This window comes from Mesoplodon mirus, assembly GCF_964341445.2.
Source record: "Mesoplodon mirus genome assembly, chromosome: 4".
NCBI lineage: Eukaryota > Metazoa > Chordata > Mammalia > Artiodactyla > Ziphiidae > Mesoplodon > Mesoplodon mirus.
Genome location: NC_138979.1, coordinates 37,895,671 through 37,909,410, shown reverse-complemented (window position 1 = coordinate 37,909,410; position 13,740 = coordinate 37,895,671). Strand labels below are relative to the sequence as shown.

The 13,740-nt window shown below is 54.3% G+C and overlaps 1 protein-coding gene across 1 annotated transcript in view; it reads left to right on the top strand.

The window, feature by feature from the left end:
* ZNF710 (zinc finger protein 710) overlaps positions 1 to 13,503 on the top strand; it is a 67,258-nt gene extending 53,755 nt beyond the window's left edge. Inside the window, exons 2-5 of the mRNA XM_082619318.1 lie at positions 714 to 2,202; positions 4,980 to 5,171; positions 5,661 to 5,835; positions 9,724 to 13,503. Coding sequence (XP_082475444.1) covers positions 742 to 2,202; positions 4,980 to 5,171; positions 5,661 to 5,835; positions 9,724 to 9,893 — 1,998 coding nt within the window. The 5' untranslated portion in view covers positions 714 to 741 and the 3' untranslated portion in view covers positions 9,894 to 13,503. The remainder of the gene's footprint in view (positions 1 to 713; positions 2,203 to 4,979; positions 5,172 to 5,660; positions 5,836 to 9,723) is intronic.
* The last annotated feature ends 237 nt before the right edge of the window (positions 13,504 to 13,740 follow it).

Genomic DNA, 13,740 nt, shown 5'->3' with positions numbered 1-13,740 from the left:
TCTAACATTTAGCTAATCAAGAACAGTGACCTGTTGTGATGGGCACAGTCATTTAGCATCAGGGCGGACAGGAGGTAGCTGCTGTCTGAGATTGGCCTCGGCACCTAATTGATTTTTGTGTGTTGCCTTGTTTTTGCCCAATATATTTTTTAAAAAACCAAAAGACCACATTCACATGGCCAAGCCGCTACAAATGGTGACAGTTGTTTAACACCTCACTGTACAGTCTCAAAGTCTGTGCAAAATTAATTATACCTTGGCAACAAAGCCAGTGGGCCTACTGAATGTGTAAGAGTGAGGTATATATTACATTTGAGTAGATGGGTTTTTAAAATAGCAGAATCTTTATTTTTTGCAATTTTGGATCTGATTTTTTTTTTTTTTTGAACTCCTGAAAGACATGCAGAACATAGTTTGAGAACCACTGGGAAATCCAACCACCCTGTTTCACAGATGGGAAGACTGAGGTCAGCAAGGGGGCAGGGCTTACCCAGGATCCCACCGGGAGATGGAGGACATGGAGATGATCAGATACACAGAGGGTTATCACTGCTCCCCGTAATTACAAGTGTGCCCTGTTCCCAAGGCAGGAATAGAAAGGCGTCAGGGACAGATACGCCCAAAACTGGCTGAGCCCTTGCTGAGTGTGTCTGTCCGTTGTCTGTCTGCGCAACATTGAGCGGCAGTGCTAATGTTCCCTTCTCCTCCTGCAGCGATGCCCTCCTAGCCAGCCGCCACGGGATGGAGGGCTTCATGGACTCAGGGACACAGACGGATGCCGTGGTGGTGCTGTCCTTGGCTCAGGCCGCCGTGCTGGGCCTGGTCTCAGAAAATGAGCTCTTTGGAGCCACCATAAGCGCCGAAGCCTTCTACCCGGACCTGGGGCCGGAGCTGTCCGGAGCGGCCATGGGGGAGCCCCGGGCCCCGGGCCCCGATGTCTACCAGCTGGCCTGCAACGGGCGGGCCCTGGAGGAGCCGGCAGAGGAGGAGGTGCTGGAGGTAGAGGCAGCCTTCGAGAAGCACACCCGGCGGAAGACGCGGCCGCCCGTGCGGCTGGTGCCCAAGGTCAAGTTTGAGAAGGTGGAGGAGGAAGAGGATCAGGAGGTCTACGAGGTGTCCGTGCCCGGCGACAACAAGGATGCGGGCCCAGCAGAGGCCCCCACCGAGGTGGCCAGTGGCGGCTGCGAGGCCCTGGTGCAGAGCAGCGCCGTCAAGATGATCGACCTCAGCGTCTTCAGCCGCAAGCCCCGGACACTGCGGCACCTGCCCCGAGCCCCGCGGCCAGAGCTGGACGTAGTCCCCTTCGACCCCCACTTCCCCGACCCGGCCCGGGACGGCTTCCCCGAGCCCAGCATGGCGCTGCCCGGGCCGGAGGCCCTGCCCACGGAGTGTGGCTTCGAGCCGCCGCACCTGGCCCCCCTGAGCGACCCTGAGGCCCCCACCATGGAGTCCCCGGAGCCCGTGAAGCCGGAACAGGGCTTCGTGTGGCAGGAGGCAGGCGAGTTTGAGGCCGACGCAGCCGGCTCGACGGTGGAACGCCACAAGAAGGCCCAGCTGGACCGGCTGGACATCAACGTGCAGATCGACGACTCGTACCTGGTGGAGGCGGGCGACCGTCAGAAGCGCTGGCAGTGCCGCATGTGCGAGAAGTCCTACACATCCAAGTACAACCTGGTGACGCACATCCTGGGCCACAACGGCATCAAGCCACACTCGTGCCCGCACTGCAGCAAGCTCTTCAAGCAGCCCAGCCACTTGCAGACACACCTGCTGACGCACCAGGGCACCCGGCCGCACAAGTGCCAGGTGTGCCAGAAGGCCTTCACGCAGACCAGCCACCTCAAGCGCCACATGCTGCTGCACTCGGAGGTCAAGCCCTATAGCTGCCACTTCTGCGGCCGCGGCTTCGCCTACCCCAGCGAGCTCAAGGCCCACGAGGTGAAGCACGAGAGCGGCCGCTGCCACGTCTGCGTCGAGTGCGGCCTGGACTTCTCCACCCTGACCCAGCTCAAGCGCCACCTGGCCTCGCATCAGGGCCCCACCCTCTACCAGTGCCTCGAGTGTGACAAGTCCTTCCACTACCGCAGCCAGCTGCAGAACCACATGCTCAAGCACCAGAACGTGCGGCCCTTCGTGTGCACCGAGTGCGGCATGGAGTTCAGCCAGATCCACCACCTCAAGCAACACTCGCTCACCCACAAGGTAAGGACGCCACAGGCCTCCCCCAGCAAGGCCCCGGCCCCTGGGGTCTCCCCCCGCCTCCCCCCGGGGGCTTGGCCCCAGGCCTGAGGCTCTGCCCTCTCCTCTTGCCATGCTTTCATCCAGTGCTTCCCGAAGCGCTGCCTGAGATCTTTTAGGTGGTGGACATCTCTCATTTTTATAGTTATATATTTTTGATGAGTGTTAGAAAAGAATGTAATTGAAATTAGTTTTTTAAATAGTAAAACTTGACTCGTTTTAAAACTTTTTAATTGAAATGTTTGAGGATATCCCTGCAGGACCCAAGGAGCACAGTTGGAGAATCGCTGATTCTCTATCTCATGGCTGGGAGGACCGGGGCCGGAGAGAGGCCAGGGTGCCACGGGGAGGTGGATGAGATAGATGGTCAGAAGCTCAGAGGGCTTCCTTTGCTCCTTGTAATTACACGAGTCTATCAAAAGCTGTGTGCCTTCCCTTTAGGAAAATGCTAAATATATTTCATTTTAAAAGGGAATAGATATAAGGAAAAATATTTGCTATGGAAAAGTACAATTGGTTCTAGAATATGACAAAACGAAGCAAAGTGGCTTGTGGGGACAGAAGGTGGAACAACACTGTCCTTTTCCACTGTGTCCCTAGACATAAACTTGACCAGTTCTCCCCTACCTTCCTCTTCCTTCAGGCCACTGGCCACCCTGCCTTTCAGCCAACGTCACCTCCTTTGAGAGGCTCTTACGTCCAGACGGGGAATGAGGCCTCTCAGGTCCCACAGTCCCACTCTGGCACTTGTCCTGACCCATGGTTTCCACCCCAAATCCAACCAACTTCACTCTTTGAAGCTGAACATGCCTAGAGCTGCCACTCTCCGTAATTGTGGCCTTAGAGACACTACTGGCCGAACTCATGTCCTTATCTCTCACAGTGGACACTACAGTGAGTAGGGAAGAAACAGCCTGCCAGGCTGAGAATCCAGCCTTTCCCAGCCCTGGGAACTCTTTCTGCTGGAGCAGAGGTGATTCTTAGGTTTCAGTGCAGGTGCTCCTCATTCAATTGGTGTAGCTACCTAGAGTGTAATGCTAAGAAGGATTCTGAAGCTGAATCTGGGCTCAGCTGTAAAACCAGATGATTGATTCTTTCTGCCTGCGGGGAGTTGGGGGTTGCAGGGGGGTGAGGGTGGGGAGAGTGCAAAGTGATAAGTACACGTGCTATATATTTGCCATCTTTCTCCTCTACTAGGAGACTTAAAAATCCCCACAAGTCCACAAAGTGTTAAAAGAGAAATAATACTGTGAAGAAAAGGCGAAAGCAAAAATCAAAGGCTGATAAAATTGAAAACATTCCCATTATCAGCCTCAGTTTACACATGCGCACACCATCCCAAAGGGCAGGGCCCCCTCGTGGTCATACACATCATCTTCACTCTGTCAAGCAAGCATACAAGACAGGAGACACAGCCTGTCTGCTGAGAGAAATAGACACGGGAACTGTTAAATTATAACATGAAACTTTGTACCAAACAAGCAGTTGGGACAGCAGCTGTGACCGCAGAAATGTGTCTGTGCCACTGGAGTTCTACTAAATTACTGGGGTTCTAGGAACTTTTGTCCTCACTTTCCTCCCCAGACAATACATTGTGCTTCCTGTGCACACAGCACCCTGTCCTGCTCTGGGGGTCACCTCCAGACCATGGAAAACATGTTGACCATCCAAACCAGAGGGTTTTCCCTTGGAATCTTTGTCTCCTGGGGCTGTGTCCCAAAGTCCATCAGTGATAAGAATCACCTGCTGAACCTGTTGGGATTAAACGTTCGTGGGGGGCTCCCCTGGTGGCGCAGTGGTTGAGAGTCCGCCTGCCGATGCAGGGGACACGGGTTCGTGCCCCGGTCCGGGAAGATCCCACATGCTGCGGGGCAGCTGGACCCGTGAGCCATGGCCGCTGAGCCTGCGCGTCAGGAGCCTGTGCTCTGCAGCGGGAGGGGCCCCAACAGTGAGGGGCCCGCGTACCGCAAAAAAAAAAAAAAAAATTCGTGGGAATTTGAATCTCCAGGGAGGGGCCTGAGAGGCTTTATGTTCCACAAGAGCTACAGGTTGTTCTTATCACAAGAGAAGCTTAGAATACACTCTCAGGGGTTGTGGACGGGCTCCGAGGTTTGAGAACTCTTTAAATTCTACACAGACCTGAGTGTTTTGTCATTTTTCCTGGGGTGCTCATACCTTTAATCATACTCTCAAAGGGGTCTGTGAACCAAAAAGACCACTGAGAGACAGCACTGAGGTGAAAAATATATACATAAATCTGGATCTCAGGAAGCCATCCAGGCCCCCAGGCTAAGGCTGTGTCTTCTTGGCCACAGGCCCCTGGTGCCTGATGTGATGCTGACTTATAGCAGGTGCCTGGTAAATGGTTGATGAATGAATGAATGAATGAATTAACATGCAAACGAACACGCTTGCCTCAGTGCCCTGGTACAGACCTCCAAATCCACCTGCCCTCTTGGGCAGGAGACAGCAGGTGTATGGGTCAGAACAATAAGACTCAGCCAATCTCTCCCTATCACTGGAATGCTTTCCAGAGTAAATGGTTCTTCCCCAACATCCTCCCGGGCATTTCAAACAGGTGGCCCCTGTTTGGAACATCCCCAGGAAGTCATTTCCCAGAAACTATGACCCTGTGGTACGCACACACACACACACACACACACACACACACGCACGCACGCACGCACTTCCAGAGCCTGTGTCCATTGTGTGACCCTGACCATCGCTCCCACCCCCCACAGGGTGTGAAGGAGTTCAAGTGCGAGGTGTGTGGCCGGGAGTTCACCCTGCAGGCAAACATGAAGCGGCACATGCTGATCCATACCAGCGTTCGGCCCTACCAGTGCCACATCTGCTTCAAGACCTTTGTGCAGAAGCAGACCCTCAAGACCCACATGATTGTACACTCGCCCGTGAAGCCATTCAAATGCAAGGTACCAGGCCTTCGGGCCCCGAGGTGGGACTTCCCCACGAGCAGCCTCAGCATGACGGCAGCAGCCGGGACCCGGTGTGGGCAAGGGAGCCATGGTTGGGTGAAACTGCCTGGGCTCTGGGGGTTGGGGTGGGCGGTGAGGGTTCAGGTCCTACAAGCTACTGAGGTTGTTTTTTGAGAATTGGAGGAGGGGGTGAAGATCACGGTACAGCCGCAGGGAAAGAGCCCCGGCCCGAGACTCAGTGCACCCGGAGATCCGAGCCCTGGGTTTCTGACAGCTTCAGCTCAGGGACTGTGGGGCAGACACACAGGAACGGTGACCAGCAGGGAGTGGCTCAGTCCTCGGCCTCTGAGGTCACATAGGAAAGGACGAAGCGAGTGCTGTCCACAGCCGATGGGATTCCGGCCCAGCCGTGGAGGTAGGAGTGGCTGGGGGTCCGGAGAGCGCGGGTTCCCAGGCTGATGAGGCCGGGTGGGGGGTGTGTTCCAGGTGTGTGGGAAGTCCTTCAACCGCATGTACAACCTGCTGGGCCACATGCACCTGCACGCGGGCAGCAAGCCCTTCAAGTGCCCCTACTGCTCCAGCAAGTTTAACCTCAAGGGCAACCTGAGCCGGCACATGAAGGTCAAGCACGGCGTCATGGACATCGGCCTGGACAGCCAAGGTGGGTGGGCCACACGCAGTGGACAGAGCAGGAGCGGTACTGTCATGGCACACTCAGGAGGCTCCTGTCCAGTGAGGGGAGTGGGGAGGCTGGCCAGGCCTGAGACCTCATTGGGGTGGGCTCAGGTCTGGAGAGGGAGCACCCTGGAGGGCCACCATGGTGATAATGATGGGATATTTGTGTATTCTTCAGAGGACTTACGAGGGCTCACATAAACAATAATAAAAATAATTTGTTGAGTGCTGTGTGCCAGGCCTTTATTAACTCATGTAACCCTCACAGTGAGGTTGGCCCTGTTATTATCGCCATTTTACAGACGCAGACACTGAAGGACAGAGCAGTTAGGTAACTCATGCAAAACCATTACTGAGAGATGACATTTTACAAAAAATGAATGGGAAAGAAAGTAACAAAAGGAAAATTGGCAACTGTAAAGATAAGGGAGAGCCAGGTGAGGTCACAACCCCAAGTACACCATGGGAGGTCCTATGGGCATGCAGAGGGGAGCCCTGAGCTTCCTAGTCACCAATGCAAAAAGGGATATACAATCAGTCACATTCTTCATAGTGCCTGCCAAAAAGAATGCAGCCCACATACTCAGGAGAAGTGTCCTTACCTCTGCAGTTGGTGGAGGTTTCATTGGCTGTTGGTTATAACATCCCTACATGTTAGTGATAGCCTCTCCCCTCAACACTGGCCAGTAGTGGAAGAACTGTAGTCGCTCTGGCCTCTCATGGGGAGGAGGCAGTTTAGAGATCCTACAGGAAGGAGAAGCCAACCACACTTCAGGAAGGTTCCTTGTATAGTCTGGAGCTATTTGACTTTCTGGTGCTCCTTCTGAGACAAATTAGCTGGGAATGTGCCCCAACAATCACCAGGTGAGTTGACTTGCCATGTAAGATTACTCTCTAGGAGTCAGTCAGATGCTGGGGGATGGTGCAATAACCCTGATTTAGTTTTGGAGCAGTGAATGGCCGGGGTGGGGGGCGGTGTTCTGGCAGAAACAGGTGTCATCAGTTTTCCATTCTGGGTGAGGATGAAACGCTGTTGGCTGCATATAGATGCTCTGTAGCCCCTTCTTACCCAAAATGTGGTTCTAGGACCAGCAGTATTGGCATCACCTGGGATCTTGCTAGAACTGCAGGCTCCACCCCACCCCAGACCTGCTGAATCAGGCTCTGCAGTTCCAAAAGATCCCCAGGTGATTTGTTTGCACCGGAAAGTTTGAGAAGCATTGAATAAAGTGATGGTTTTCAAACCTGAGCAAGGGAGCATGAGAATCACTCCAGGCTTGTTAAAACAAATTGCTGGGTCCCACCTTCAGAGCTTCTGATTCTGTAGGTCTGGGGTAGGGTCGGATCATTTGCGTTTCCAACAAGTTCCCCAGGTCAAACCGAAGCTGCTGGTCAGGAACCTCACTTCGAGAACCTCTGACCTAGACTCCAGAGAACTGTTCTAAAACTTGGCTGCACATTGGAATCACTTTGAGAATTTTTTAAATGCTGATGCCTGAGTCTCAACCACAGAGATTCGAATGTAACTGATCTGGCGTGTGGCCCAGGATCCGGACTTTTTTTTTAAGCACCCTAGTTCATTCTATGTGCAGTAGAGTTTGAGAGCCAATACTCTAGTGGACATGCCAGGTAGCTAATCCACCAGGAGGGACCAGAGCAGGACTGGTCCTTTTGGAAGTAGTTGTCCCTGCACACCTTGCTCCCAGGGGGTGGTTAAGGCCTAAGCTGTTTCCACCTGAGGTCAGTGACCAGGGATGCCTAGGGTTGCTTTGTTCCTGATTGTACCAGATGACAGAAAGTAAAGCAGGGATTGGCACAGGAATGGCTGGGGCCCAAGTCCACCCACCACTCACGTATAACCTTGGTCTGAGAAGCTCAGGCTTGACACTTGTGCAGGAGGAAGGCAGCATACAGTCTAGATGGAACCACCCAATAAACTATAGGACTGTAATTCAGGAAGTAGATCAACGTCTTTGTAAAAAAATGGTACAGAGTATTCCCTGGGGCCAACTGGACAGGCAAATAGAGTTAATAAAGGAAGGTTGGGAGGATAACAGAGACCCAGAGGTAGAAATTTTCCCAGGGTCTTTATTTAGCTTGTTTTTAATCAACTATATGGTATGAAGGTGTGGCACTAGGATTTGAGGAAGAAAGTGCCCAGGGGCTATAAGATTTGGTACAGCTGAGGGAACTCCCTGGAGGTCAAGTGGTTAGGACTCGTGCTCTCACTGCCCAGGGCCGGGGTTTGATCCCTGGTCGGGAACTAAGGTCCCGCAAGCCGTGTGGTGCAGTGTGGTGCGTGCAGCCACAAAAAAAAAAAAAAAAAAAAAAAAATTGGTACAGCTGGCCTCATTTTATAAAGTCAGATGCTATGGGCACAAGTAAGAGACACCCCATTCAGACTGGTTTAAACAATAAGGAAATAAATTAAGAAACGACTTGCAGTCCAGGCTATCTTCAAAGTTGGCTGATTCAGCCCCTCAACAATGACAGGGTGAGGCTCCCTCCCTCTCTCTGTCCACATTATTAGCTGTGCTTTTCCTCATGGTCGCAAAATAGCTGCCAGTGGCCTTTAGGGCAGTATGCTTCCTTGTTCACCTCCATTGGAAGAGTAAGAGCCTGCTCTCCTCTGTTCTGTGAAACTAATAAGAACATTCTAAGAACTCACTAGCAGGCCTTTCCTCATGATTCACTAGCCAGAATTGGGTCCCATCCCTAATCCTGAGCCACTCATTGGCAATGAGTGGGATTACCCTTCAACCAGTGGTTCTCAACTGGGGGTGAGTTTGCCCCCCAGGGACATTTGGCCATGTCTAGAGACATTTGCTTGTCACAACGGGGGCAATGCTACTGGCATCTCGCTGGTAGAGGCCAGGGATGCTGGGAAGTATCCTACAATGCACAGGACAGTCCCCCACAACAAAGAATTATGGCCCAAGATGTTAGTAATGCCAAGGTTGGAGAACCCTGCCTTAGACTCATCAGGGCTACCCCTGGGCTGGGGTCCATTTCTCCCCAAACACATCACATATCCTAGGTGGACAGGGGCAGAATGTACACTGGGGCTCAGCCACAGTCCCTGCCAGCAAGACTCCCAGGTCCCCAGGTCACACCCTGGGCCTCCCTCCCTCCATAACTCATTGGAAGGCAGCCCCACCCAAGCTCCTTTGTGGAGTTTTCTATCTGGCTTTTGTTCCAACAGTAAGAGCTTTATAAAAGATTTCAATGTGATAAAATTACAAGAGGCCTCTTAGAGTTTTTATCTCATCGTCTTTGTTAACCTACCTTGAGTGCTTGGCCTTGGAGAGCTAGGCCTGAGGATACCACTGGGTAGAACTGGCACCAGGTCAGAGGAGAAACAGCTCCCTCCAGCCAAGTGAGGTAGAGTTGCACAGTGGATCAAAACAACAGCACTTGCTGGGTGCCCTTTGGCAAGTTGATTAACCTCTCTGAACTTCCTTTTGATCTCCTAAACAGGGTTGCTGTGAGCATTCATGAGATGATATATGTGAAGTGCCTGGCATACAGTAGGTGCCAAACAAGTGGTGTTGCAGACATGATATAGTACAGGAGGCTTTCATATGGCAAAGGGGACTAATGAGTAATGTTGCAAAGAATAAATAAGGGCTTAGTGACTTAGGAGGTGCAAGAGAGGCATGACCCCAAGAGTTCAAGTCCAGGCCTGTACCCACTCGGCACACATTTGAGAAGCCATGGGAGTCGGGGGCCTCCCAGAGCAGGAGGGCAGAGGAGGCAGCTGAGAGTCTTTTGGAAGCAGTGACTGGTAATGACTTCTTTAGTTCTGCTTCCCATGTGGGAGTGACTGGCTCTTCCCACAGGCAGCATCCAGGCCTAACTGTGCCCTCTCTTGCAGACCCCATGATGGAGCTGACGGGCACCGACCCCTCCGAGCTTGACAGCCAGCAGGAGATCGAGGACTTCGAGGAGAACGCCTACGCCTACGCCAGTGTGGACAGCAGCGCCGAGGCCAGCGTCCTCACCGAACAGGCCATGAAAGAGATGGCCTACTACAACGTGCTATAGCACAGGCCGGGCCACCCAGGACGGGGCAAGGAGGGCGTGGGGCGTGGGGGGAGACCCATGTGCTGCAGGCTGCACCTCCTGCAGCTGAAAAACAAGCTACTGCCCCACTGTCCTGAGCCCTCCCTCCCACTCAGTCGTTTGCACCACTAGGGACTTGTAGACCAAATGGAGACTGTACTACTGGCCTCAGCTGTGAACCAGGCACAGGCCCCAGGCATCCTAGGGAAAGAAGGGTAACACGGGAGGCCCAGGTCTGGGTCTCCTTGGCCTGCTGCTGTGGGAGAAATGCAGATGGGGGCCGTCTGGGGACAGGTCACAAGGGCATAGGTTCTCAAGTCTCTCCAGGCCCAGCAGAGCTGGGGCGGCCCGTGTGGGCAGGGCCATCCTGATGGCTCCTTGGGGGTCCTGTCACTGGAGGGAGATCTCTTGAGCCATGTCTTGTTTCTCCTCTGGACCCTCTCCTGCCTCTAGGGATGTTTGAGCTCCTGTCCTGGTCAGCCTTGCCCCCCACCCTTACCCCCCACCGGCCCCTGGGCTGTGAAAAGCTCAGGCCCAGAGCCCATTCCCCCACCCTGTCCATGGACAGCCAGGCAGGGCCCTCTGCCTTCTACCTCCTGGTGACTCCCGCTCTCTCCTCCAGCCAGGTGTGCATGCGGCCTGGTCCTGGCCTTAGGAAAGCGGGGTGTAGCCCAACCCCCAGCTACCGTCCTCTCCAGCCGACCCCCAGAAGGCTCCCATCTTACAGCCCTGTTTGGAAGTGGGCGTCCCTAAAGTGGATTTCAGCAAACTTATCCAGTTCTGTCTCGAAGTGGGGCACCACCCCAGGGTCCCCCGACAAAGCCAGGACATGCCTTGCATCAGACACACACTAACAAAGACAGATGGAGGCCCCTTGAGCGAGGGGACCGGTGACGAGGTCGTTGGGGACCAAGAGGGGCTGTCCTCAAGGAGGCCAAGGAGGGCCTATGTAGGGGTGGGGGCCTGGAGTTTTCCTCTTATTTAAGGTCTAATAAGTATCCATTTTGAGGATGCGGACAGCCAAGAGTCAGCAGGGTCCCAGGAAGAGCAACGTATTTAAAAAGGAAAATGAAGACCATAGAGGGAAAAAAAAAATGGTTTTTTGAGCAAAGGGGGGTATTTTGAAGGTAATTTATTTTTCTCCTTTCCAACTGTGTCACCTGTTATCTTTTCTGATGGAGATCATTCTCTTTTTGCCAGCGGAAGCTTTCTTGTGTGCTGTGCGTGCTTTGTGCCTCCCCAACCAAGAGCAGCGTGGCCTGCCCTGGCGGGACTCGGGCTCGGAGGGCACTGTCGGTCTGGCCCTGGGGCTTCAGCTGCTGGCAGGAAGCCTCCGGAGGCCAAGGCGAGAGGCAGGAGGCGGCAGAGCCCGGCAGGCCGTCCACCCTCTCCCAGCCCCTCCGGCTAGTGACTTGCTCTGCACCACCCAGAGCAGCGGCCCGGGCTGCCGCCCCTGCTCAGCTCACGGTTCGCTCCCTCGCCAGCCCGCTCTCATCTCCTCGGTCCCCGCGCCAGCTCCTGCCCCGGAACTGAAGACTGCAGGCCCAGGGCTGTGAAAGAGCACATTCAGGAATGCTGGGGCACCCAGACGCCCACCCACTCGCCCCCCGCGGCCTCCGTGGAGGGGAGCAGGCAAGGCCATTCCCAGAGGCACAGGAGGTGAAGCCACCAGCTTCAGCCCAGAAACCAGGAAGCGGGGAGCGGCTGGGGAGGGAGGTGCCCCCAAGGCTGTATCCTTAGTGAAGGACCAAGCCAGGCCTCAGGGTGGCTGAGATCAGGACGGAGGGGAGGACGAGGTAGCCTCGGGATCAGGCAGCCAGGTGCCCCTTCCTTCTCTGCTAGAGTTCATGCTAAGCAGCAAATAAGAGGGCTGGGGCTCACGGGAGCCTCGCCCCGACTGTGGCTCTCCAGACCCCGAGGCCCCCCAGCCTCCCAGGTGCCCGCCATGATGACCCTCAGGTGGCAGTGACCCCGTCACTGTAGAAGACATTTTCTCCTGCTGAGCAGAAGCATCATCCCCCGCAAACTACCTCTTCCCACAACTTCTTTCTCCCCTGGTACCAAAAAGAACCCTGTACCTCCTCTTCCTCCTCTTCCCTGCCAGTGCAGTGGCCTTGGTCTTGGAAACCCATGAGAGAAGGTCTGGCCCCCAGGGTGGGGCTCTCCTCTCTGCCCGCAGCCCCGCCATCAGCACCAGCCCTCTGCGAGGTTCGATACTTGAACGCCCCCCCTGCCCTGTGCCTTGGACCTGGGCAAGGCTGAGAGAAGGAAGCAGCACAACTGGGTGGGCGGTGGTCTTGGCAAGGCTCCGGTCCTCACCCCCCACCCCACCCCAACCTTTTCAAAAGAGGCGTGCAGCCTCGCGGGTGACTTGGAAACTCCTGGACAAATTCCATTCTAACTTATTTTGACGTGTATACAAACCAACTGTTTAGAAATTCCACTTGTGCAAAGCCCTACTGTGTTTTTATGTTCCTGTTTAAAAGAGAAGTTTACTTAGCAATAATTATAAATAAATGAATATTCTTTAGTGAGGTGACTGCGAGTGCTTCTTTCCATGGTTCTTGGGGACCTGGTCCTCACCCCTCCCTCAGAAGGAGCTCCCTACAAGGCTTCCCTCTCTGGGGGCCCAGAGGAGCCCCAGCCCATCCTTTGCACTAGAATGGCCACCTGCAGAGCTCCAAGCCCGTGAGAAAGGGGCGCAGGTCAAGGCCCCAGAATTCCCACCACTCGAAGAGAAAAAGCCCGCTTCCCAACACCAACAGGCCACCAGGACAGAAGCCAGCTCCCGATGCCAGACTGGGCTTCAGAGGCTGTGCCTTCTGGGGAGCTGCCAGCCCTTCGTTACTGATGGGGAGGAAGGGGCCGGAAACCTTGAGCTTCCCCCCAGGAGTTGGGCCAGCCAGAGTCAGCACGCCAGCTTTTCCTCCTAGAGCGCCGGGAGTCCGGTGATTACTGAGGAAGAGTGGTCTTAGCACAGAAGGCGGCTGTCAGTGGAGGTGGGCAGCTGGAGCCCATCTCAGAGCTACCAAGGCTCCCAGCTATTGGGTTTCAGAATACATGAGAGCCCACCCAAATTTGGGAAATGGACTTTGGGTTGCCAAATATTTATTTTCTCAAGTCAAGATGACACAAGTCGGGAATTCCCTGGCGGTCCAATGGTTAGGACTCCGCGCTTTCACTGCAGATCCTGGTCAGGCAACTAAGACCCGGCAAGCCATGCGGCCCCCCCCAAAAAAAAAAAAAAAAAAAGACAACTCTTCCCTAGGACATTTTAACACCAAAAGTAGAACATAATCCCTGAATAAAGGATAGCCCTTTAAGTTGGATCTGTTTAGCTTTATAGCAACTTTATAAACTTACTTTTCCATTCTTTTGCCACAGAATGGTGAAGAAGAACCCAAGTCTGGGACTCACTAGCCTGGACCACATGGGGGCTCCACTCACAGGCCCAGGCCCGAGTCCCAGGCAGCCGTGGGGAAGAGAACTGAGGCGGCCACTGTGTGGGACCTGTTTGAGGACTGAGAAACAGGCAAATAAAGAGGTCTGGGCACATTTAGAAAGTTAAAACTATCAAAGACAAATAAAAATATCACCGTACTCTATCGGAAGTGACAATCTCAAAATGGAAAAGAGGATACAGAAGCCAGATCGTGCTAGGAAATTCCAGGGAACCCACAGGCCTTCTGCCCGGTCCCCTCCCCCCAGCGGCCCCCTGACTGCACAGAGGCCTGCTGTGGCCCGAGGCACCCCGGTCAGCCCCTGGGGGAATCCGCCAGCCCTTTGAGGGCTTCTGCCTCTAGGCCCCAGCTGCCTCCTCCCCCTCAGG